The sequence below is a fragment of the Anguilla rostrata genome, chromosome 6 (genome assembly GCF_018555375.3).
Source record: "Anguilla rostrata isolate EN2019 chromosome 6, ASM1855537v3, whole genome shotgun sequence".
Classification (NCBI taxonomy): Eukaryota; Metazoa; Chordata; class Actinopteri; order Anguilliformes; family Anguillidae; genus Anguilla; species Anguilla rostrata.
In genome coordinates, this window is record NC_057938.1 from 55,690,592 (window position 1) to 55,715,858 (window position 25,267).

Genomic DNA, 25,267 nt, shown 5'->3' on the forward strand with positions numbered 1-25,267 from the left:
GACGAAATACTGAGTGGGTGTGAAGGGGGGCTCCATATTTTGTTGTAGGTTGTTGATTGACACTAGAGGAACATATTATTTCAGTGGTCATAGATTTTAAAATGGAATTTAAAACTGAGGCTAAAAGTATGGTAATAAATAATAATAATAATAATAATAAAGATTTATTGGATATAATGGTGATGTATCCCTGTAGTCACCCCTCAGCTCCTGCGGTTCGACCAGCTCTGGCCTGCCTGTCGCATTTCAGAGGGGCAGCCGTCTGATTGGCCGGCCGCAGGGGGAATGTGGGCCCCAGGCGCTGAAGGTTCCACGGGCGACATGCGACAGGTGACGGGCAACAGGGAGCTTTTGGTTGTCGGCCATCTTGGCGAAGTGCTGTGCTTGGAGCGCTCAGTGCTTTTTTTCCTCTGATGTTCAGACTGGTTAGTTCAGTCTCATACAGTGCAGACCTGCGTGGTACCAATGGGCAGTCGCCATGGCAGCAGTGCGCAAGGTGGTTGGAAGGCACTCTGATTGGTCAGCCGCCATTCGCACCTGCGACTCCTCTCAGAGTGATCTCCAGCCCTTCTGTGGCTCTCGCTGTCTGCACTGGCTCTGTCAAATCACAAGCACCAGTGCAGGCCTGCCCGTCTGATACAGTATATGCTGTATTTGCCAAGTACATTAAGAGCTACACTTTCAGAAGAAAGGGTTCCAAAAGGCTCATCTGTGTCTCCCATAGAGGAACCCTTATCTAGCTCAAGGGTTCTATGCTGGGCAAAATGGCTCAATCTAGGAGGTTTCTCACTTTTCACACCTACAATAGAGGGTTCCATATTGGAGTAAAAAGGGTTCCCATATGAAGACAAACCAAATAACCCTTACAGAACTATTTTTTTCTAAGAGTCTATGTATGTGAAGAATATAATCTGTTTTTTCTTTCCATGTGATGCCAGTTTTGTGATAAACTGTTACGTTCGCTGTGTTTGTCCGCCCTCTAGTGTTCATATACGAAATTAACTTAATTATTTAAAAAAAAAAAAAAAAAAAAAAACTACAATGTCCCACAATGGCCAAAGGTAATACTTCCGTTTTCCGGCCCGACGCTAACTTTCACCCCCGGGAAAATGCATTCGAAACGAGGGACGCTTTGAAACAGTACACGGTACTGCGTGAGAAAGTTTATCCGACAGGTGTAGTGTACTACAAGTAGTTAATTAAATGCCGAGGTATATACAGCGCTCTAATGGATTCGGTAGCTTTACTACAGTCAAATTCTGTAAACTAACATTTATCTCGACAGTTTACTACCGGTTTTACTAGCTAGGCTAGCTAATTCAGAATAATGGGTATGCCTTTGCCCATCTAGCTAGTGGGTATTTCGGCAACTCGAGTTTATAGCATAATGCACGTATTACATATCAGTTAAACAGATGTCGTGCATGTGATGAACAGGTAACGTTAGCGGACTGCATTTAGTCGTATTATGTAATAATCCGATTCTGAATTAGAGAAGAGTGATTTCAGTAAATTATTTAGCTATTTTGTCTATTTTAAACGTATCCCTGAAAGAAAAACATTTCTTTCCGCTGCCACGTCTCTTGAGGTTAATATTTAGCGGTGGATCCCACCTATAAATATCCACAAAGAACGTTTAAAATTATTAATCGGGTCATTCAAGCCTAATCAGATTGCACTTGAGTTTGGCCTTGTTTCAGCACTCACTTGCCCATAGGATTAAGTAGCCAAGATACAAGGAGAAAAGAAGCTTTACTTTATTCTTAGAGCGCGATGGCTGTCGGTGCACTCTTCACAACCAAGGAGACAGCCGCTCGCGCTGACGATGTTTTCTGTGATCTGCACGTGTGTGGTTTAATTGCGCAGATTAACGCGAGTTAAAGGCGATGTTCCCCGCACCGCGTGGCTCTCTTTGGTGAAGTATGGATCTGGGAAAAGTGAAGCTGCCGAGGACGGGATTGAACACGCTGCAGCAGGCGATTCACCCCGTGCACGGCATCGCCTGGACGGACGGCAAGCAGGTGTGCCTCACGTCTTTCCAGTGCGCCGACGGCGCGGAGCCCCAGTTCGGCGACACCAACGTCATCGGGCAGTTCGAGCACGTGCTGGGCTTGCGCTGGGGACCGCTGTGCTGCGCGGATTCCCCGGCGCTGCTCGCCCTGCAGCACAAGAAGCACGTGACGGTGTGGCAGCTGCAGCTGAGCACGGCGGAGCAGAGCAAGCTGCTGTGCACGCAGACGTGTGAGCTGGGCGAGCCGTTCCCGCTGCTGGCGCAGGGCTGCGTCTGGCACCCCAGGGCCGACGCGCTGGCCCTGCTCACGCGCCGCGACGCGTCCGTGCTCTGGTCCGTGCGCGGCGACGCCCAGCGCGTCCGCGCAGAGATCCGCGGCGGCGGCCTGGTCCACTGCGCCTGCTGGACGGGGGACGGCGCGCGGCTGGTGGTCGCCGTGGGAACCGCGCTGCACTGCTACGCGTGGAACGACGCGGAGCGGACGCTGGCCCCCTGCGGCCTCTGCCCCGTGTTCGACGTGGGCGGCTACGTGTGCGCGCTGGAGTCCGTGGGCGAGGCGCAGGTCGCCGCGGCGACCGAGCTGCCGCTGGACAGGATCTGCGGGCTGAACGCGGGCATGACGTTCGACGTGCCGTCCCGCCGGCCCGTGGCGCTGACGGTGGAGGAGGACCCCGCATCGGATTCGCGACGGCGCTCCGCGGACTCGGACCGGTCCCTGCTGTCCAGTCTCCGGGCGTCCTCGCCCTCCGGGCTGGTGGACCTGACGCACGTCCTGGGCCGGCACCGGCGGTCCGACCCCAGCCCGCTGCTCTACCTGCGGCCCCGCGACACGCTAACGGGCTCCGGCCAGGACTCCTCCCACCTGATCGTGGTGACCTTCGACCGCAAGGCCACCACCTCCCGGAGGCTGGCCGTGCCCGGCATCCTGGTGCCCGACATCATCGCCCTGGACCCCAGCGGCCGCGCCGTCGCCGTGGCGTCCAACACCTGCAGCGTGGTGCTGGTGTACGCCGTATCCGCGGCGACCATGCCCAAGCTGCAGCAGATCCAGCTGCAGAAGAACGAGAGGCCGAAGGGCATGCGTTTCCTTGGCGACCGCCGGCTCCTCCTCATGGTGGGGCAGCAGAAGGCCAGTGACTCCGCCTTCCTGCCCTCCTCCAGCACCGACAAGTACGTGGTCCGCCTGCTCACCAGGGACCTGGAGTACGACGACGAGGCGTCCGGCCAGCTGCCTGCGCAAAATCCGCACTACCCCAGCTTCAGCTTCCCCGGGGCCCGGAGGGGCTCGGAGAACGTCTCCAGGGGGGAGCGTTTCGGGGGGATTACGGAGCTGGTGCTGCCGAGCGGGGCGCTGGCGCCCCCCCTAGTAGGGAGGAGGAGGCTGATAGAGGAGGTGCAGAGCGAGGAGGAGCCCAGCCCCACCGTCAGCCTGACCGACTTCTCCGACCGCGTCTCCTCCAGCACCTCCTCCATCGCCGTGGAAACCTTGTCCGCGGAGCCCGGCGGGGGCGTGGCCGGCCTGCTGGTGGGCGGGCGTGGCCCGGGGAGCCGGGAGTCCAGCCGGTGCGGTTCCCCGCGGTTCGCGCCCGCAGACCGTCCCGCAGAGCAGCACACCCAGGACACGGAGCGGATATTCGCCCGCTTCGCAGAGATGCAGCAGCGCGTATCCAAAATCCAAGACTACGTCCTGAACGGGAGGAGGGCCTCCAGCTGCTACCCGTCCCGCGCAGAGGCCCCCTACGTCATCGTCTCCTGCCAGGTACCCGTCTGTCTTACAAGCCCTTAACCACTGAAGTTGTAAAATCGCAAATGTGTGATTAGAAAGTTCTTAACTGAACATTCTAGTGCTGATGGAACAATCTCTACTGGTGATTCACCAAGTTCTAGAACACTGACTATGAACTTGGAAAAATTCTTCAAAGGTTCAGAAACTATGACCAAGCCTGAGAAAGTCCAGGTGTGCTGTTTTCCCCACTGATCCGTCGTATGTTGTCACAGAATGTTTGTGACACCTCATAATCTGCTGAAATAATTCTCTTGAGGAAATGGTACAATATTAATTAAATTAACGGCAAACTGATCGCTGTATAAACGGCTTGATCAATAGCCATCTGATTAGAAAGCCAGTAGTGAGATTTAAATCTGTAGATTAAACATGATGCTGGTGATGTCTGAAATGTATAGGCATATCCAAACAGTCTGTATTTTTAAAGTGATGTATGTGTAGTTTTAAATGTAACGGTTGGTGGGCTCGGAGAGACGATGGTTAGCATTTTTTTTCCTGGGGTTTACTGAAGTGATGATGCCAGCAGCTGTCGGATTATTTTGACACCGCTGACCTCGTTCTCTGGTCCTGGGGGGTAGGGGGGACTGACCTCTGTTTCGTGCACGCAAACCGCGGTTGCTAACAGCGACCGATCTCGTGTGGTGTGCGTTCCGTTGCCTTGGCAGACATTTGTACCTGTCTTTGCCTGCTGTAACTTAATACCTGTGCTAAAACATAAAGTTGGTTCATCTCTCTCTTCCCCCCCCTCCCCTGTCTCTCTCCCTTTCTTCCCCCTGCTCCCCCTCTCTCCCCCCTTCTCCCCTCTCTCTCTCCCCTCTTCCTTCCTCCCCCTCCCACTCTCCCCTTCCCCTCTCCCACTGCAGAAGCAGGTGTCTGAGACTGTGTTCATAGAGGACAGGAGGCCTGTGCTGCTCTGTGAGGGTAAACTGTGCCTGCGTGTGCTGCAGGACCTCTTCAACATGCAGGTGCTGGAGATGCTACATGGTGAGTCACACGCTACACGCCACATGCTACATGCCACACGTGTCTGTCGGTGTGTCTGTCGGTGTGTCTATAGATGTGTTGCTGTAGGTGCGTGTCTGTCGTGTTGGGGGCTGGACACCTGAATGCGCAGGTCACCTTCAGCTCCACAAAAAAGAAGTTACAGAAACTTTTTGAGGGTGATCTGGTGACTTTTCTGCTCTGTAGAGGGCATATAGCGTTTCTTAGAATTTTCCCAGATTTGATCCGGTGTGTTCTGGCTTTTTCCCCAGGCTCGCTGTGGGTCGTCCTGGTGCCCGACGCGGACGGGTTTGTGCCGCTGACGTTCGAACCGAAGGAGGAGCTCACGGTGCGGAACGGCAAGCGGAAATTACCCAGGTCCCCCGGCGACGGTGACACCCCGTCCTGATTGGGTGTGGAGCAGAGCCCTGTAGAGCCACAGAGTTCTGCTGCTTTTTTATTATTTTTACCTGAAAATCAGCAACGGATTCGGACCCAGGAAACCAGGTGGGCTGAATTACCTGTAATCTGCTGCTGTAATCACTCCATTAAGTGCTGAGTAACAGTGAAAACCAGTAGATTCCACAGACCATCAGGACAAAGTGATGTTGCTGTTACTGCTCCCCCTGCTGGCTGCTCAGTGAACTGAAGACAGAACATCCAGCCTGTGACCTGTGATGGGACCTTCTCACTTCATCCCGGGGATTCAGGTTCTTCTTCCTCTGATGAAGTACAGATCATCCTCATCCTCTCTCTTTCTGTCAGTTTAAAAAAAAAATAAGATCCGAATGGGAACAGAGTGGTGTTTGTGTACCTGAGTATTGTTCTAGAATAAAACTAGAGTTTCATTCAGTGTTTTTTTATTTTGGCAGGGCCAAGTCATGTGCCTTACACTGTATTTCATAACATCATAACACCAGGATTAATGAAGCTAATTTAGCCCATTATGTTTTTATTAAAAACCCACACTGAGGGAAAACTCTGTTCAGTATAATCATATTCAATAAGCATTTAGATTTTTTTTTTCAGTAAGCATTTTAGACATTTATTTAATATTAACATATTTCTTTTGGTGTTGCAGTTGAAGCACTCCCACTATTTTTCTCAGGTTATTTTCCTCCGTAGTTATTGGCACGTGTCCCTCTGTGGCCATGGTTACGACTGCACTTGTACATCACGCTCATGTGAAAGACCGCTCTGTCTCTTCTGATATTTATTTATTGAAATAAACTTTAAACACCGCTGTGCTCTTTTGTTACTTTTTTCGGGTTAAGTGGCCACTGTTCGGTACTTAGTTTTGTTGCGCGTTTTGTGCGAAAACCCATCTTGGCAGCAGAAGACGCGCGACCGGATTGGCTGTCTGAGAAGATGCCCTTCTGCTCATGAGGGGATGATCCAGTTTGATTTAGGGGATGACATCATCTAATTCCTGTTCTTAGATTGATCCAGTCTTTTCCCCTGTAATCCCATTCACTCGCTGGGACCGTTAACAATTTGTGTGGCCGTTACGCTAACAAACTCCAAGGGCGCGAGCCAGAATGGAATCGCGTGCGTCTTCAAAACAAAGACGGAAAGCGGCGTAATGAACGATAGCGAGCAGAATCCGGAGTTGGGCCGGTCTCCTCTCGGTGGCGACCACAGATGCTCTGAACTTTTGAAAAAGAACGAAGAAGCTCGTTTTTCGCTAACAGTCCTTAAACATTAGGTTCTAGCCAACAGTATTTTGGTCATGGCGTCGGTTTGGCTTGAAATGCCACCACAAACTGAAGCCCCGCCTACACAAGATTATGACTTGTCGGAAATAACTACTCATTGGTTCACGACAAAGGGCACCTCCTCCATTTTATTGAGCAACAACGTCACACCACAGTAATGTGTCTTCAATCAATACTCAATAATGATCCCAGTTATGGGATGGAAAAAAATAGTGAAATAGTTATTAAACATTAATTTATATAAATAATTTATATATATATATGATAGCAATACAGTACAGGTTCAAGTAAAAATATAGAAACTTCAATGTTCATATTAAAACATACAAATAATTCTTTCCCAGTGTAATATACACTAATAGTAGATCATTTTCCCAGGCAGTGGAATATAAAGTGTCCCAGGTAGAGTCTGGTTTCGGGGGGTCCCAGGTGGGGGGGGTGGGTGTGTGTCACACTTCACCCCTCAGGTCCTCTGCTTCACTTCCTGTGCCGAGACCCTGTTCCCTGTGAAGGGCACAATGATAATTGCGTGTCAAAACAAGGGTGGGGAATTCCAGACCTGGAAGGTCGATGTGTACGCAGGGATTTGTTTCCGCCAATTACCAGTGGCTAAATGAGCTAACTGGGTGTACACACTGACACTGTCTCACTGGTTCACTCGAAGATTAGATCACAGTTCATTTAGGGACACAAGAACAGTCTTTGGCTGTCATTCATGCGCTTACCAAGAAATGTAGCTAAAATATCAGGTGGCGTAAACGTTACAGCTAATTAAGTACAGTAATTAAGGCCAGAGGTTGCCATGGGAACCAGAAACATTTTTTAAATGAAAAATAAAAGCTTGCTGTTGTTTAGTCAGACTCATTCCTTGTACCCCTGGCTGCCATGGCAACGGCATTACCTGAGCGGGTCGTACCTGAGCTGGTCCAGAGAGAGCTTGTTCTTCTGACGCACCTCCTCTGTGATTGGGTAGAAGAGGAGGATGGCCAGGCCAATCAGGATGAAGGCTACGGGAGCTGCACCCATCAGCAATTTGAGGGTGTAGACCACGGGTTCGGGCTGTTGGCAGTGCCTTGTTTTGTACCCAGCGAACCTGCAACCAAACGGACCAATCAGGTGCTGCGCCCTTCATATCCCAGCATGCACCGCTGTACATCCACACAGCACACTCCTGGGCAGGCAGTTGTCTGAGAACTCTGATAAGTGCATGTATTCACAGCTGGTGTGATGTGGTGCATTTAACCAGCATATGCTCATAAGAGGAGTGAGATTATGGCTCATGGCGAGCATTCAGAGCTGGTCTGATGCTTATGGCTGAGGCGCAGGTTCTCTAAAGGGACGGAAACTCACTGCAGAGAGAGCATGGAGACGCCCAGCGATATCCCCGAAGCGAACTTGGTGAAGAAGACGTAGAAGGAGTAGAAGATGGCCTCGTGCCCCCGAGAGTCGGGGTTCGCCCGCCTGAAATCGTCCACCACGTCCGGGAGCATCGACCTGCGACCACACGACACGTCCCGCGGGTTAGCAACGAGGCACGACACAAACGTTTCCCCCAAAATCTGTGTCCTGCAGTGCTTCTCATCGGGATGTTAGATTAAAGGAGTAAAGAAACTGGAAGCTCTGTTGTGTGACCCCAGCTCCTCTGAACTCCTCCCAGCACCCCAGACTTTGACCTTTCACCCCTGGTCTTCCCACCAATGGCAGTCACTCACCATGGCAACAGCATCGAGGCGGCTATGCTCAGTCCGGACGCCACGGCAACCACGTACGCCACCACGAGGTTGGGAAAGCAGACCAGCAAGATGGTGAAGGGCACCATCCACTGAAAGACATGCACAAAAACAAAACATGATAAACGTGAACACGGGAGTCAAAACCAGGATTGGGCACTGTTTGATCACGACTTGATTAATGGAAATATCAAGCCGTAGAAATGCATTGTGTGAAAATGCTAATTGTATAATTTCAGTTTAAATGAGCACCTACTGAATGCACAGTTTAAAATTAAGCAGTCGTTATTCACCGGCAGTGATTAACAATGTCACCACAGGGTGGCGCTAGATGAGAGGAAACTGGATGCCGAACAAATGCACAGGATGAATGGGGGTCAGGAATATGGAGCCTTTTTACACCTATGAGTTAGACCTCAGTAGATTTCAAGGTTGAAGGGAAAAGGCACAACACAGGGTCTGCGGTCCGTGGCTGCAGTCTGGGGGGGGGGGGGGGGTTGGTACGTGGCTGCAGTCTGAGGGGGGGACGTGGGGGGGGGGGGGAGACCGCTTACCGTGATGCCGCAGTACGCCGCCGTCTTCTTGCCGAACCGCCCCAGGAACCACTGCCACAGCGGAATGCTCACCGCCGCCGATATCTGCGCCAAGACCGGATTTCGGGGTTTTTTTTTTTTGTTTTAATTGTTGTTTTTATTTTTAGTTTTGTGCAGACTGCAAGAACAGCACTAAATTCTCCGCAAGGGACCTTTTCCATTCACGATTTTCCCACTTAAGTCACCATGGAGTATGGATTTACTGGAGCCTACAGGTCAACAGCTACGTGAAACTCAAATTATGCGTGATTATGAAATTATGCGTGGTCATTTGATGTGAAGTATGCAATGACTGACTATCGGTTATCTTACCCTATAAAACAAATACTCATACTTCCTATTGCTACTGTTAAGGCTGCCATAATGACTGAGATCATGGCTAATCGCACATTTCACAATATATAGGGTACCGTTGAAGTTGGCTAAACATACATGATTAGATATCATGTTAATTTACAGGAAAACAAATGTTACATTTTTCTTGAAGGTACTCTTGAAATGAAACTTAAACAATAGGTTTTTTGTACTACAAAATAACTGTAAAAAAATCCAGCACTCACCAGTATGATCAGCACGATGTAATGGAAGTGGTCTCGAAGGTCAACCGCGTACGTACAGAAGAGCACGAAGTTACTCTGCACCAGCTGCGGACACGAAGGATCAGCCAATCACAATCACCGCTCAACATTACCCACAACCCCCCGGGCACACGGATGAATTTGACAGACCGCACTCAGGAATGAGCCGGTGCATAATAAACACTGATCAACACTGATCAGTTTGCCGCTAAAAGACAAACATTTCCTTCATTATAGTATACAGTAGCAAGGCGGCCATTTTGGCATTGGCACTAATGGCTTGACTGAGAGAGTGTGTCTCGCTATTTAATTGTAATTATTAAATAGCAAGTGTGCTATTTAATAAAGAACATATAGCAAAGAAAAAACTTGTCTTTTGAGTGCTGAACACAGGCCAGCTCTTCACCCCACGCTTCCAAAACTTGGCCGTGTTTGGCGAACGGGGGCCTGGCAGAAAATATAAGACGGGACGCCTGCGACCGTCGACTCATTCTTTAGGGAAGTAAAGATGCAGGATGTGGTTTTGCTCGGCCCGTGAAAAAGGCGCGGAGGAGCCTCCGAAATCTGGCCGACCCGCCGAGGTTCCCCCACGGGGGCGTGGGGCGGGGTGGCGGAGAGACCATGCGGTGCGTCGCTGGGCGGGGAGGGGTCGGCCAGACTCACAGAGAAACCATGTGGCGTGTCACAGGCCAAAGCCCCAGACGTAAGCACACATTTACTCTCTCTCTCCCCTCTGAGCTCCAGCTAACTTTGAAAAGACTGAGATGTCAACTGAGTCTGAACTCAGGGTCAATTAACCCAACCCAAGTGTCTGCCGATCCAGACTGTTAGGAAGGGCGCTTGTTTTGTGGTGAACAGAATGAGACTAAAGTCTGATACTACTGCTGCTCATTTGAGCCACTTAAGTGAGTAATAAAGATGTTTATTCACAGGTATACATTGACAGTGGAGCCATTAACATTTAATTAAGGGACTTCAGTAATGAATCTTATTTGAGTGGGGGTGAGGGTGGGGATGAGAGTGGGGGTAAGCAGGGTGAGTGTGGGGTTGAGTTGGGGGTGAGTGTGGGGATGAGTGGGCCGGGCGGGGGGGTGTGAGAGTGGGGATAAGCAGGGTGAGTGTGGGGTTGAGTTGGGGGGGGGGTGTGAGAGTAGGGGGGGTTAAGCGGTTACCTGGATAGCCACGCCAATGAAGAGGAAGGCGGCGGTCAGCGTGAGGTAGGGCCAGTGCCGCATCACCAGGAGGAACCCCTTGTGGAACGGGATAGGCTTCCCTGTGCTTCGTGCGTACGGGTCTGCCAATAGCAATACACATTACATCATCACCAGCCAATCATGTGGGTCCAAACATCCCTTACATCATCATCAGCCAATCATGTGGGTCCAAACATCCATTACATAATTATCATCCAATCATGTTAGCCTCTGTGAAGACGAGTGTGATGGGGTGGGTCCTAACAAATAACATTATAGGCCTGATTTACTAAAACCTTTAGCACGTGCAAAACCATTTAGCTCACGCGAAACCAATAAAATGACCAATGATTGGTCATGGCATTTGTTGTGCACCAATCATTGGTTGTGTTATTAGTTTTGCGTGCGCTAAAGGCCATAGTATATCAGGCCCCATACACTGAGAATTTGCCTCAACATTTCAACCCAGCCTGAGACTCACCGTCTTTCTCTTTGACCCCCAGGAACATCACGAGGGTGCAAAGCAGGAAGATGCCTCCTATCACTCCCGCGGCTATCATATACATCTCCTTCTGTAGGGGAGAGAGGAGAGACGCTTTCACTGCATTGCTTTTCACTGATGAGAAGGAGAGAACTGCCATGTATGCGCATAATCAGAATCTCAAAATGTATTTCTCTTTCAGCTTCAAATGATTCATTTCTCGTTTTTTGAGGGTCAACTTTGTTCGGGAAAAAGTGACTTTTTAAAAACACAGCGCATATGCATTTGCAATCTTTTCCGAGACTTCAGTAGTATCCCCCCCCCCCCCCAAAAAAACAAAACAGGCAGCTAACCCAATCGCCACTCAGCGTAGTCACTGCAGTTATGTTTATTATTTCTACATTGACCACACCACTGAGTGGTTTATTATTTCAGACTGAACGCGAAACTACTCTCAGTTTCCATAAATCGCGGAAGGGCGGGGTGTGTGTGTGTGTGTGTGTGTGTGTGTGTGTGTGCCCCGGGCTGATAAGCAGCCGCTCCACAGAGGCGGTGTGGAATGCTGGCCCGGGACAGGGCTTGCAGACAGGCCACAGGACTTTGCCCATTCGCCCGGTTAGAATGCACAAACAGGGCTTACTAAGGTCAGCCTCCTCTCCATCTCCAAACAGTCGACGCCCAGAGTCAGCCGCTTGGGAATAACCTCCTAAGACCTGGGTCTTCATCTGAAGTCTCTGGTCTCGGTCTTAAGAACCATATATCCTACTATGCTCAAATATACAATAATGAATTTATTAAATATAATATAAATATAATACACGGCTCAGCTTAGTAGCTCTTGATTTAGGGGTCTGAAGGGGTCCAGTTATGACGAGCAGCTGTGACTGGTGATTGGACCGCTTACCGCATGAGAGAGGAAGTCGGATATGGGGGTGATGTGGGCGGAGCCGTTGTTCTCCAGGGGCGTGGCTGTCAGGTTGTGGGCGGAGCAGTGATTCCGCGTGTGGGCGCTGGCCACGATCTGGCCCTGTACCGCGGCCCCCACCAGCGTCCCCAAAACCTCCATCGTCATCCCTGCAGACACAGCATGTTAGAGACTACAGCCACAGTAGCCTAAGTGTTGGGGTTAGCATTAGCACAGGTACCTACTGTAGCCCCACAGACAGTAGTAGCCTAAATGCTGGTGTTAGCATTAGCACAGGTACCTACTGTAGCCCACAGACAGTACTAGCCTAAATGCTGGGGTTAGCATTAGCACAGGTACTTACTGAAGCCCTGCAAACAGCAGTAGCCTAAATGCTAGTGTTGGCATTAGCACAGGTACCTACTGTAGCCCACAGACAGTACTAGCCTAAATGCTGGGGTTAGCATTAGCACAGGTACTTACTGAAGCCCTGCAAACAGCAGTAGCCTAAATGTTAGCGTTAGCATTAGCACAGGTACCTACTGTAGGCCCACAGACAGCAGTAGCCTGAATGCTGGTGTTAGCATTAGCACAGGTACTTACTGTAGGCTGTGGCAGAGTCTCGCTCCTTCTGATTGGCGCTCAGGAACATGGTGAGGGCGGAGTACGGCACATGAAAACACTGTGGGGGGGGGGGGGGGGTGAAGGGGGGACACAGGCGATGCGGTCAGAGACATAAGAATCCCCAAAATTACAGGCCTCCACTTTAAACCCCCAGGGTCCCTTCTGTTGCGTTCGGGGCCTTGGTGACCCCGTTTGACTGGTTTATTGGCTCCTTTAAATAATCCCCAGCGTTTCCCAGGGACCTGCTTATTTGTGTTTGCCAGGCACTGGGCCATCCTGCCAACCAGGACCACAAATCACCTCTCGCTTTATGCAAACAGAACCACTGTACTCCTCTGAGCTGACCAGAAGCTAAGTCGCTTCTGGTCATACACGTAGGTTTGTGGGTAGACACAGCAAAATGTCCAGTGTTGATTCAACTCTAACAGTATTAATTCAACTCTTGGTAGATAACACTGGGTCTCACATTCCAGAGTGGGACACAATCCAAATGTTATCTGTTAAGAGTTGAATGAACACTGTCAGAGTTGACTTAACACCGGACATTTTACTGTGCAGGGCGACATGCCACCTCCAATCTTTTCATATGAATTAATAATTTAAAAAAAAATTCTAAATACTATCATTAGGGCAGCTTCGGTGAACATACATTAAAACTGATGGCGTAACAACGATAAATATAACTGCATTCGTAAATGTTGTAGTACCGTATAATATAAGCTAAAACTTTTTTTTCCGGTAAGATTTAAATTATGCATTTTTCTGATTTAGATTCGTGATAGTTTTCCCTTGCGTCGCCCAGGATAGTAGGCCTTTCTGGGTGTTTCTTAATTCGCTCGTAATCCCGGCATCTCCTCCCTTTGTAATTTGCGCGAGAGTGGAGTCAGCATTGCGGCTAACCGAACGACCGAAAGACGACCAAAAATAAACCTGTTTATGAAAGGCCTTTACAGCGTTCTCCCTGCCTTGCTTTGTGCCATAATGCAAGAGGCATGTCATTTGCGGATAATTGTTGGACCGTTATTTACGGAACCAGGCCGGGTCGGAATGGCTAAATGACTCAACAATATTGGAGGAAAAACTTTTTAATCAGTTTTCTCGACCCGGAAAGTGTGCGATTGTTTTTGTATGTTAAATGTTCACATTTTTCGTGGAATCCTGTTGTTTTTGACCAGTCCAAATGGATGTAGCGGGGCAGCAGCGCCAGCAGTTGTTTGAAGCCTCGCGCAAAACAATAAGCGAAAAAAGCTAAAAGCGGAAACCGGCATTTACACGCTGCTGAGGTTCCCAGCCCCACAAACCGCGCGCATTTATCAAGCAGTTAGGATGCCATGTCATTACAGCGCACCGCACTGCGGGCTGCGCGTCCCCGCTACTATAAAACACATGTTCAAGAGAAGAGCATCGGGGTTAGAATCGGGGTGGACCTTAGTAACGCAAAAAACACAGTAAACCGCAAAGAAAATACTGTATGATGTTGAAGGTATGTTCTGATCTTACTGTTCAGCGAACTCTGTATTGATGACTACTGTACAGACATACGTACATGCAGCAACTGTGAGTTTTCCAACATTCAGCGATGGCTGTTGTGAGCACAGTTTCTTTTTCACAGGGTTGCCAACTCCACACTTTCATGCTCGGTATCACACTCTCCCTAATTAAGCTGCTCCCCGATTAAACAAAGTATGTTTCAGCTCACAGGACAAGGTGCACAGTAAATTGTTCAGTGCTGAATCAGCTCTTAGCTCTTAGCGTTGACTTAACACTGGACATTTTACTGTGTAAGAGTGGTTCGCGAACATTATACAGAGAGACTGTTGATTGGCTGCTTATGTTTGACAGCACCACCCGACCCTGGTTCGCAATGTCAATCTCCGCTGAACGAGGGTGCGTTTGGGTCAGTGTGAAGAGTCACAAAATCAGCACCTCCAGCCCAGACACACTCAATCAACGTGGAGAGTCCTGGCACTCTTTTGACTCCACCACCCCCTGCATTCCCATTGTTGAAGAAAGTTACACAATCATTCTCAGGCAGGTGCTTTCATGCACTAAGTGCATACCAAAGGCTGATAAGGAACAATACGCATTCTGTAGCAGTTATCCATAGCCATAAACAGTCCAGCACACACAGTAAGCACAGGCTAGGTCAGAGAGTTATTGTAAATCAAACTAGAATGAAGCATGACGACAAGCTGCAACATCAAGATAACGACACAGGTGTAGTATAAGTGCTGGATGGAGATACAAGAATAACATGAAAGTGATAGAGGAACAAGATAGAAGATCCTAGATCACTAGATATGCTTACCGCGATGAGGGTTTGATACAGGCAGTAGAAACTCAGGTACCAGACGAACTTCCCGCTGGAGAAGGGCGGGACGTACCAGAGGTAAAAATAGGAGATCACCACAAACGGAGTGCACCCCACCATCCTGCAGGAGAGCCAGAGGGGAGAGAACTCATAACCACCAGGTTACATCCACAACAGGTACTCTTACCTATAGCAGGGGATCTGAACTCATAACCACCTGTTTATATCCACAAAATGTACTATTACCTATAGCAGGGATCTGAACTCATAACCACCTGTTTATATCCACAACAGGTAGTATGTATTCATTATTACTAAACCCGCAATTGATAAATTAATGTGCTTGACTGACACCATTCTTGGGTCTGAAATGGTTGCAGATTTTTAGGAGAAAACAATTACACACCCTACAGCTTTCCACAACCAGGACCCCAGACACACACACACACACACACACACACACACACCCTGACTCATGCAGTTGTTTCGCGTGTAAAGTGCACAGAGCTGCCTGTTCTGGCACCCTCCATGTCTCTGTGCAGAGCCAGCACAGGGCCGCCGGGCCTTGTGTTCCCATGGCGATTGTTTGACAGACAAAGGGCTGTCCGTGCGCATGCCGCAGTAAAGCATGCTGGGTCATGGGTCTCGCGGAGAGACACGGGGGGGGGGGGGGGGGGGGGAGGGGGGTGGGGCATTCTGAATGGGTCCGTTAGAACATTCTGTAAGATGGCTTGCAGGACCAGCAGTGGAAAGATCCACTCTGCCAAAACAGTGTCCATTCGAATGGGGAACAAAGGGGTCTAAAGTCCGCCTCTCCCCACTCCCCGCTCTACACATCAAGTGCTTCTAGAATCAGATTTGGTCATTCACTGTGAGACTCAGTCAGCAGCCTTTTATAAAACAAACACACACAAACCACACTGTAATCCCTCAGTCTCTCTTTTTCTCTAAACAAGCAAGTTAAAGGCAGAAAAACAGACACGGTACGGTGTGCGGCACTCGTGAAGAAAAAATGCATGCAGTTTCTGTTCTGTCCTGTAGGTGGCCACAGACGCAGAAACAGGGGATTGCATCCCATCAATCAACTATCAGTTATATGAGGTCTAAGTACGTGTGTGAGTGCGTGTGTGTGTGGGTGCATGTTTGTGTGTGTGTATCTGAGTGTGTGTATGTGTTTGTGTGTGTGTGTGTGTGTGTGTGTCGGAGGAGTGCACGTGGTAAGATGGCTTGTACCAAAGTTGCAGGTCGATTCTGGACTGCGTTGTACTGACAGGTACTTACAAATTGCTTCAGTATATATCCAGCTGTATAAATGGATACAATAAAATGCTATGTAAAAGTTGTGTAAGTCGCTCTGGATAAGAGCGTCTGCTAAATGCCTGTAATGTAATGTAATGTAATGTGTGTGGGCATGTTTGTGTGTGTATCTGACTGTGTGTGGGTTTGTTTGTTTGTGTGTGTGGTATGCGTGTGGGTGGGGTACGTGATAATGAACAGGATGTGGTGCTGAGCTTCTGGCTCAGTCGAGCAGGAAGGTCCCCATAAATCAGAGCCTGGACTTCACACAAACAGTCACTTCCTGTCTGTGACTGTGATGTCACACCCTCAGCTATGCAGTGGACCATTATGGCCGTTGGGAGACTTCCTGTGAGACTGCAATCCTGCGTTGCCTTGGCAACTGAACGGCCTTTCTCACGATGATGATAACAGCTTGTTACTGCGACTAATTACAGGTGATACTTAGGCATCGCCATAATAGAGGGCGCTCAGTACACGTCTTTGATTTAGAGCATGCATGCTGCCATGTATCTCAGGATTCAGACTGATGTGTGCGTGCGTGCGTGCGTGCGTGTGTGTGTGTGTGCGTGTGTGTGTGCGTGTGTGTGGTGGTGCCAGCTCACCAGGGCATGAGCCGACCGATCCGGGTCCACTTGCTCTTGGTGATGAAGAATCCCACCAGTGGGTCCATGGCCGCACCCCAGGCTTTTCCCACGAACAGCACCACAGAGGCGTGGAAAGGGTTAATCTGGGGAGGAGAGGTGTGTGTTTGCGTTAGCATTAGCACTGTGGAGGTTTAGACAGAGTTAATTTGGGGAGGAGAGCTGTGCGTTAGCGTTAGCATTAGCACTGTGGTGGTTTAGACAGAGTTAATTTGGGGAGGAGAGCTGTGCGTTAGCGTTAGCACTGTGGTGGTTTAGACAGAGTTAATCTGGGGAGGAGAGGTGTGCGTTAGCGTTAGCATTAGCACTGTGGTGGTTTAGACAGAGTTCATTTGGGGAGGAAAGGTGTGTGGTAGCGTTAGCGTTAGCACTGTGGAGGTTTAGACAGAGTTAATCTGGGGAGGAGAGGTGTGCGTTTTAGCACGTGGGTTAGAGGTTCATTGGGAGGAAGGTGTGTTAGCGTAGCATAGCACGTGGTGGTTTAGACAGAGTTAATCTGGAGAAAGGAGGCAAGCGTTAGCATTAGCACTAGCGCTCACAGGCTTGTTTCATGCATTATAAACCTGCCCATCAGTTATTAATGCAGCTGAGATTATAATTAAGCAGGTCAGAGTATATTTAGCCTGCACTGCCTCAGGGCAAGGAGACTTTTGTTCTCAAAAAGATTTCATCTTTCTTCCTTTCTTCCACTTTGATGAAGTCGCAAAAAAACTTCTATTACAGTTATTATACTGTGATATCCATTCAGCTAATGCCTTCACAGCGGCACCTGCTCAGGAGACCCTTTCACCTTGAAGCCTCTACGTGCTGCAGGCCCAAGAACCTGTCTGGCATCACAGAGGTTTAACTTCACTGCGTTACTGAGCGTCCGTTCAATTGAATAAGGCCAAGCCGACATGAAAGAGAACCGCTTGGCACTCATTCTTCAAAATAATAATGGGCTCTCTGAAACATCCTTCCATACACACTGCGCCAAAAATGTACGCACAGATGAATGCAGAGGAGACTGCGGTTGTTTTTGCCAAATGTATGATTGAACTTATAGGCTGCCGTTAAAACAGAAACCACAGGAATGCCCAGTGAAATGGGAGCTTGCATTCCACGCTCGTATTCCCACGAGCGAGAGTGCCGCCTCAGGTGTGTGTGTGTGTGTGTGTGTGTGTGTGTACGTGTGTATGTGCGCTCTCACCTGTGCCACATCCAGCAGGTAGATCTGCAGGAAGAAGGCCGTGGCACTTCCTGCTATCTGACTGGGGGCTCCACCAATGGCGAAGCAGATTTTACTGCAAATGGTCAGCCGCTCTTCTGTCTGAAAACACAGAGACAAGTCCCGCCCACAATTAATAAGCCCGCATCCACACAATAGCATATACATAATAACATGGCATTTGATGTCTTATTCGGAGTGCCCTGCAATATAGGAGAAAGACACGTGTATTTAGCTGATTAATATGAGTGAAAGTGCCAGATCTGAGTCAGCATATATATACAGCAGACGCAACATCACGCACCAGCGCATGGTCAGTGATGACCAAGAACCAAAATGCAAATACAATATCTGAATACAAACAGACAGACAAAACTGGAAGGACTGGAGATTATTATTTCATCCTGTCTGAGAGGGAGACATGGCTGGTTCAGTTTAGAGTGCCCCTCTAACCCCCCATCTCCACCCCCCACCCCCCTAGCCCCAGAGATTTGGCTGCTGCAGATGTGAAATCTGATAGACCGGCAGTTTGGATGTTTAGTCTGAGGTTATCTCAAAGACACTGCACACAGGAGAGAGACCAGCCTGGCAGAGACCCCTCCTTTCAGATTTGTAACAGACAGCCCCACCCACAGCTAAAAATGACCTCTCCGTCAGTTTTGGCATAGTTAGGCTTCTATAGACCGTGAGGCCCATCCACACACTGCAACATTACCTTACATTACACCATTACTTTCAGGCTTATCCAGAGAGACTGACATTACAATAATGGATACTGTGGGGCCAAACACTGCTATAACAGTGCCTTAACGGGACAAACCACCCAGCACTCCTCCAGGTTTGATTTATACATGACAGCCACAAGACTGTCCTTTGAAATCACCCTGTAATTAAATCCCAAATGTATTTTCTTTTGTTTGCTTATTTTTATGTTCGCTTGTAAATTCTTTCACGGTTTATGGCTGGTCAGAATTATAAATGTCAGGAGCAAAAGCCGGACCAGCGCACACACTGGTCAGCGTTGGAATCTGTGCACGTTCCAGCTAACCGCACACTTCCTGTTTACTGACAGAGGACTGGTTCCTCATTCTTCAGGTGCAGGAGTGCCAGGCCAGTCATGCTACAGTCAGCTACAGTTAGCACTGGCACAGCCCTGATTCAGTACCACCTATGCCCTGGAACAATGCCTTAATGGATACCAGAGTGTGGGGCCCATCCACACACTGGAACAGAGCCTTAACAGATGCCAGACCATGGGGCCCATCTACACACCGGAACACAGCCTTAACAGATACCAGACCATGGGGCCCATCCACACACTGGTACAGAGCCTTAACAGATACCAGACCATGGGGCCCATCCACACACTGGTACAGAGCCTTAACAGATGCCAGACCATGGGGCCCATCCACACACTGGTACAGAGCCTTAACAGATACCAGACCATGGGGCCCATCCACACACTGGAACAGAGCCTTAACAGATGCCAGACCATGGGGCCCATCCACACACTGGTACAGAGTCTTAACAGATACCAGACCATGGGGCCCATCCACACACTGGTACAGAGCCTTAACAGATACCAGACCATGGGGCCCATCCACACACTGGTACAGAGCCTTAACAGATACCAGACCATGGGGCCCATCCACACACTGGTACAGAGCCTTAACAGATAACAGACCATGGGGCCCATCCACACACTGGAACAGAGCCTTAACAGATACCAGACCATGGGGCCCATCCACACACTGGTACAGAGCCTTAACAGATACCAGACCATGGGGCCCATCCACACACTGGTACAGAGCCTTAACAGATACCAGACCATGGGGCCCATCCACACACTGGTACAGAGCCTTAACAGATACCAGACCATGGGGCCCATCCACACACTGGTACAGAGCCTTAACAGATACCAGACCATGGGGCCCATCCACACACTGGTACAGAGCCTTAACAGATACCAGACCTTGGGGCCCATCCACACACTAGAACAGAGCCTTAACAGATACCAGACCGTGGGGCCCATCCACACACTGGAACAATACCGAAACAGATGAGCCACCCAGGAACCCAACCGTTGTAAGTTTCTTTACATAGTTCAATGGAAATGACACAATACACAAGGTATGCCACCCAAGGGAGTCAGCTACCATAGGTAATTAAACAATGATAATTCATAATCATAATTACAGAAAGAAATGCTAAATATGCATGTGAACTAGGCCACACGCTTTCATCAACGTGTATATTTGCGTTTCCCATGACAATAAGAGGAATGACATAACACTGAATTAACTGAATGAATAATGAATGGATAATTATGTAAACATTTCTGCAATGCACAATTAACATACATGCAATACATATGCCTTATTATGTGTACATATTGATGTATACATACATACAGAGCCACCTAGTTCATATTTGTTTATCTGTACATTTTTTTCACTATACAAACTGAATAAAACGTCCACCGCCTGTCATGTCTCTGGCAGAGGAGTTCAAACAGAAGTCACATGATTTCTACATTTACATGATAACCATGGCTAGCATCGCTCCCAAAAAGATTCAATATTTAATGTTTAATGTTTAAAACTCTTGTCATAGCTCTGGAAATAAACTGTCAATCAAAACGTAATTAACAAATTTTTATGTGTTTATTCCTCTGCCTCAGCATAAATGACATTTTTTATTTACCATCGGTGCACAAACAGCTAAAGCCAATGTGAGCGGACGTCTGTCACACATTCATAAGCTTTTCATAAAGGGTGAGCATTCTCTTTAGAACAGATCTGCAGAACAGTGAATTGTCATTTAGTGACTCCTTTAAATCAGGGTGCTGCCTACCTACACCCTGAGCTGGCCGGACGAGGATGCCCCCCGCCCCCTAACACTCCACCCCCCCCCTTACTGAGTCTGATTCCCTCCAAGATTTCTTATACATCCTACACATCTTCCTGGGAGTTTTTCTTTGACACTGTTACCTCTGGCTTGCTCTATGGGGGGTTTTGACCAGGATAAACTGCAAAGCATGTTGTGCCAAATCCTTTGTCAAATGCGCTATATAAATGAAATGTGATTGATTGATTGATTGATTGATTGATTGATTAATTCATTCTTTGATTAATTGTTACTGCAGTCGTCTGAAAGGCCGTGGAAGAGGACGCTGGAGTGTGAAATTGGGACAAGCAGCACCGATAATGAACTTGAGGCCTGCGTGAAAAAAAAATGCTTTTATTGCGTTTTGAATTTAATCTTTTTCACTGCACTGGAAATTGATTCACATTTTTCTGATAACGCCTCACCTGAAGGCATCATATTTGCAAAGAGGGGCAAGATGCTGTTGCTGAAACAGGTCTTGAATATGCTGTCCATCACAGTGGCCAATTCTAAGTTTATTTTAACTGCTGTAACATATAGATTGAACACCCCCTCCACCCTCCCCAAAGCCATCGGACACTTGACAACCTGCCAAAGTGCAACGCTCATTTCTGGCCACCAGGGGTCTCTGTCGCAACCATACTGATTTGTGCTGACAGGTTATTCATTAGCAGAGTTTTTCACACCCACCAGCTACACAAATCCTGGCTCCAGGTTTCAGGGTCCCTTGTCTTCCACCTGAAGCTGTTCATTTGCTCATCAGTTCTTATGCCACCTTTTTGGTGTCATTATTTCTAAGTCACACCATCAAAATAATATATTTTTTAAAAACTACAAACAAGGGAAGAACAAGGGTTTCCCTGGTGCCCTGCCTCTTACAGTAAGGCATCTGGAGAATCTGTGTTTTCTGAAATATCTGCCCAAGGCTTTTCTGTCAAAGCATTTAGCCAGCGCCTGATTTGGCGAGAGCTTTGATTAGCAGCAATGCTTGTGTCTGGTGTTGCACAGAACTTCCAGAGAAAGCCCAATCTCCATTGTGCTCTGATGAGTCACAGTTTATGTGGTCTGTTTATGTAAGTGCTAGAGCAAAGGTTATCAGTTGGTTAAAACATTTTTTAAATTTTTATTGTTCGCAAAGTTTATAACGGTAAGTCAACAGGAAGCGATGGTGTCTGAATGACAAGTCCCAGAACTGGGTGGCAGTGGGCTGCTCTGTTGCCCCCCTCATCACCATGGTAACCTGCTTTAACTGTGCAAGCATATAAATGCTCCCCAGAGACCCTGGCCCAACAAAAGAGAGGTTCCACCCTAATATTGTCTACCACAAAAATGTACATATAGATAAATTCATTAACATTTTGGACTTAAAATGAACTTCAAACACCAACATTTAAAGTTGTTTAACAAATAAACAAACTTCTCAAGTTCATATGAATCAAAGTGTACAGAAATTATCGTTCCAACTGATAAATAAACCAAGAACAGCTCTTTCTGCCACTTACAGTTCTTCTTATTTTATTTTTCTTATGACAAAGATTTTCGTATTCTTATTTCCAGTTGAATTTTTCTAGGGTAAGGCATGAAAGGTGCTGTACAAATACAGTGATTATTATTATTGTTATTATTATTATTATTATTATTATATGTGAACTGGCTTCATGTCACACAAAGTCGAGAGATTCACTCTGGAGCTACTGCTGAATAAGTACCTTTAATGTGAAAACATCTTTTCTCTCCCTGTGATAAATCCAACATTAAAAGCAAAATTTCAAAGCCCTTCAAATTCAGTTATTGGCATAATCAGCAGGCTGGGAAAAGCAGAATATAAACATCCCTATTAAATCAAGTGTCAGCTATTTATGGCTTAAATCTGTCATTAGTGGTTGGACATGTGATCCAGCTTTAAAGTTTAAAGTGTGTAACTTTCAGAACACATCAGGAACACGATGAGTCATAGTTATTCTACAGGACTATTTACAAAGTTGCTTTTTTTCAAACCTCCAACCCGTTTTCAGCCACAAGAGGTTAACATTTTGTACTGTACAAACTCGACTAAACTAATTTATGTGATGCTGAAAAGAAGGATATTTCTTAATCCAATCTTATAGTACTCCTTTCAAAAAATAAAACAAATAGTCTAAATTTAATACCAGCCACAAACAGAATGCTAGTGTGTAGTTAAACCATCTTTCACTGATGTAAAATTGCATGTGCACATCATTTTAACACGATTAACTATTAATATAAACATTAACTGTGTACTAATGGAAGTGGATTTCCGACACATTCTTTGAAGTTTCCTGTACAACAGTGTAAGGCACTATATTATTTAGAGTCATACGGAACACCGAGAGGCCAGGCAAAGACAGGTCTCCGAACCGCTTCCATCTCACAGCGTGTGCTGTTGCAGAGGTAAAAGCTACAGGTCAGAACATACCAGTGTCACAGATGAACAATTTAGCCGCAATGAAGAAAGCGCACTAAACACACTGAGTTACAGCTGCTCTTAATCTCTCTGTCCTTCTCCTGTCTGTCAATCAAATGTGACAGCGACTCTGAATTTGATCGAAGCACCGGCCAATAAAACAACTCCTCTCTCTCTCTCTCTCTCTCTCTCTCTCTTTCTCTCACACACACAAACTGAAACTCTAATTCAAATCCAAGTTACTTTAACGCCGTTAAAATACACCCCTAGGTATAGCAGGCAGTGGCAGTAAGCAGGTGATCGGCAGGTGATTGGCAGGTGATCGGCAGGTGATCGGCAGGTGATTGGCGGTTCCGTTTCCTACCTGCTGGAGCGGCTTGCTGAAGTGCGGTTCTGCCGGGTTGAGCAGCTGGTCCGAGGAGCCGCACGCTAGCTTCTCTCTCTTCGCCATCGCTGTGACAGTGAGCTCTCGTCTGCCGAAAACGCTGCTGTCATTCACATAAACCTCAAACGCCCTGGACACCTGCCAAAATGGGAGGGCGAAGTCAGACACACACACATACTCCTCTGTCACTGTGCTGAATCTCCCTCCCTCTCTTTCTCTCTCCCTCTCTCACCCTCCTTCCCCCTCTCTCTCTCTCTCTCTGTCCACTCATACATACATGGGCACACCTCACAGGTAGGATGCAGTCCGCAAAAAAAAAAAAACAGAAAGAATTCCAGCCCAAAGATGACTAACGAAGCGGTGGAGAGAGTGATGTCAGTTGTCCTTCAGGATGTGAGTGCAAAAAATATATATATTTTGGTCCCAGTTTCCAGAGAAAAATAAATGTTTGCATACTTCTAGCAAACATTTACTTCATAGCCCTGCTTCTAAAGAAAATTCCCCTCCCACACAGGTGCACACACACACACACACACACACACACACTGCATACACACATACACACAAACACTCACAAAAACTGCATACACACATACACACACTGCATACATGCACACAAACAATACATGTTTATTTTACAAGCATCAGATTATTAAAACAAATGCCAGCCGAGATTTAAAAAAGCCTGACCTGCGTGCTGGATGACAGGATCGACTCTGGAGGTCAGACAGTCCGCTTGTGAGGGAGCATTTCGCGGCGATTCCAGAAGAGGCAGCCAGTGGTACCGCAGTGGCTGACGGCGCAGTTCCAGTGGAGCGCGCCTAAAAGAGTGTGAATCGGCGCGCCCTCAGGTGTACAATTACCGCACTACACTGCAACAAACGAAAAATTGTCGGAAAGGGATCAGTACTTCTGGCGAAACATTCGAACCGCTTTTCATTCCGACAGGGTTCAGTTGAATAGTTTAAACACTTTCGGCTAATATAATCGATCGTCAAAAGCCATTCCCCTCAATTTAGCACACCTTTGTACCTTTCTGTCTTTCTTTCTTTGCCGTGCCCATGATCAGTCGGATTAAAGTGAGAGCGCGTGACGCGCCCCATTTGGAATTCGCAGAATGAAGTTAGGTGTGATTCTCGGCGGCTGGTTTCAGAGGCGTGGAGGAAATCAATTCTTAGAACCACATATATGTCTGGTGACTGTAGCATTAAGTGTCTGTATAACTGTGGGAACCCCGACGCCGCATAGCATAGCTGTCAAAGCGGTTTCACTGTAGTTTAAATGGTAGCAGCATAGGCTACATACCAAGCTAGGGGATTTTTTTCATTGTTGTGGTGATGTATTTTTCAAAGAATATTGTAGTTGTGTTAGTGCGATTTTGGATCCATATTTATGTAATACGTCTGTCTTATGGTTGGAATTATGAATATTATTATTATTATTATTATTATTATTATTATTATTATTACTGCATATAAAATGCATCAATTATTGTTGTAGTTATTTTGCAGTTTTAT

General features: G+C 47.7%; 2 protein-coding genes across 4 annotated transcripts; one reads left to right on the forward strand and one right to left on the reverse strand.

The window, feature by feature from the left end:
- Nucleotides 1-1,063: 1,063 nt before the first annotated feature.
- wdcp (WD repeat and coiled coil containing) lies at nt 1,064-6,020 on the forward strand. Of its 3 annotated transcripts, none has more exons than XM_064340744.1 (4): nt 1,064-1,211; nt 1,867-3,770; nt 4,661-4,781; nt 5,051-6,020. In XM_064340744.1, exons 2-4 carry the CDS (start codon nt 1,923-1,925, stop codon nt 5,185-5,187), a joined length of 2,106 nt encoding a protein of 701 aa, XP_064196814.1. In that variant the 5' UTR covers nt 1,064-1,211; nt 1,867-1,922; the 3' UTR covers nt 5,188-6,020. The 3 variants fall into 3 exon arrangements, with proteins under 3 accessions (XP_064196814.1, XP_064196813.1, XP_064196812.1); XM_064340743.1 differs by having other exon boundaries at nt 1,067-1,437; XM_064340742.1 differs by having other exon boundaries at nt 1,067-3,770.
- A 586-nt stretch (nt 6,021-6,606) lies between these two features.
- Nucleotides 6,607-24,815, reverse strand: mfsd2b (MFSD2 lysolipid transporter B, sphingolipid). The gene is made up of 15 exons (XM_064340745.1): nt 24,441-24,815; nt 23,730-23,888; nt 18,037-18,156; nt 16,809-16,933; nt 14,905-15,028; nt 12,576-12,654; nt 11,973-12,142; nt 11,069-11,159; nt 10,567-10,688; nt 9,377-9,460; nt 8,778-8,861; nt 8,206-8,315; nt 7,844-7,987; nt 7,410-7,586; nt 6,607-6,997 (listed from the first exon to the last, which is right to left on the reverse strand). The coding sequence occupies exons 2-15, from the start codon at nt 23,814-23,816 to the stop codon at nt 6,943-6,945; spliced, it is 1,572 nt and encodes a 523-aa protein (XP_064196815.1). The 5' UTR covers nt 23,817-23,888; nt 24,441-24,815; the 3' UTR covers nt 6,607-6,942.
- Nucleotides 24,816-25,267: the final 452 nt, after the last annotated feature.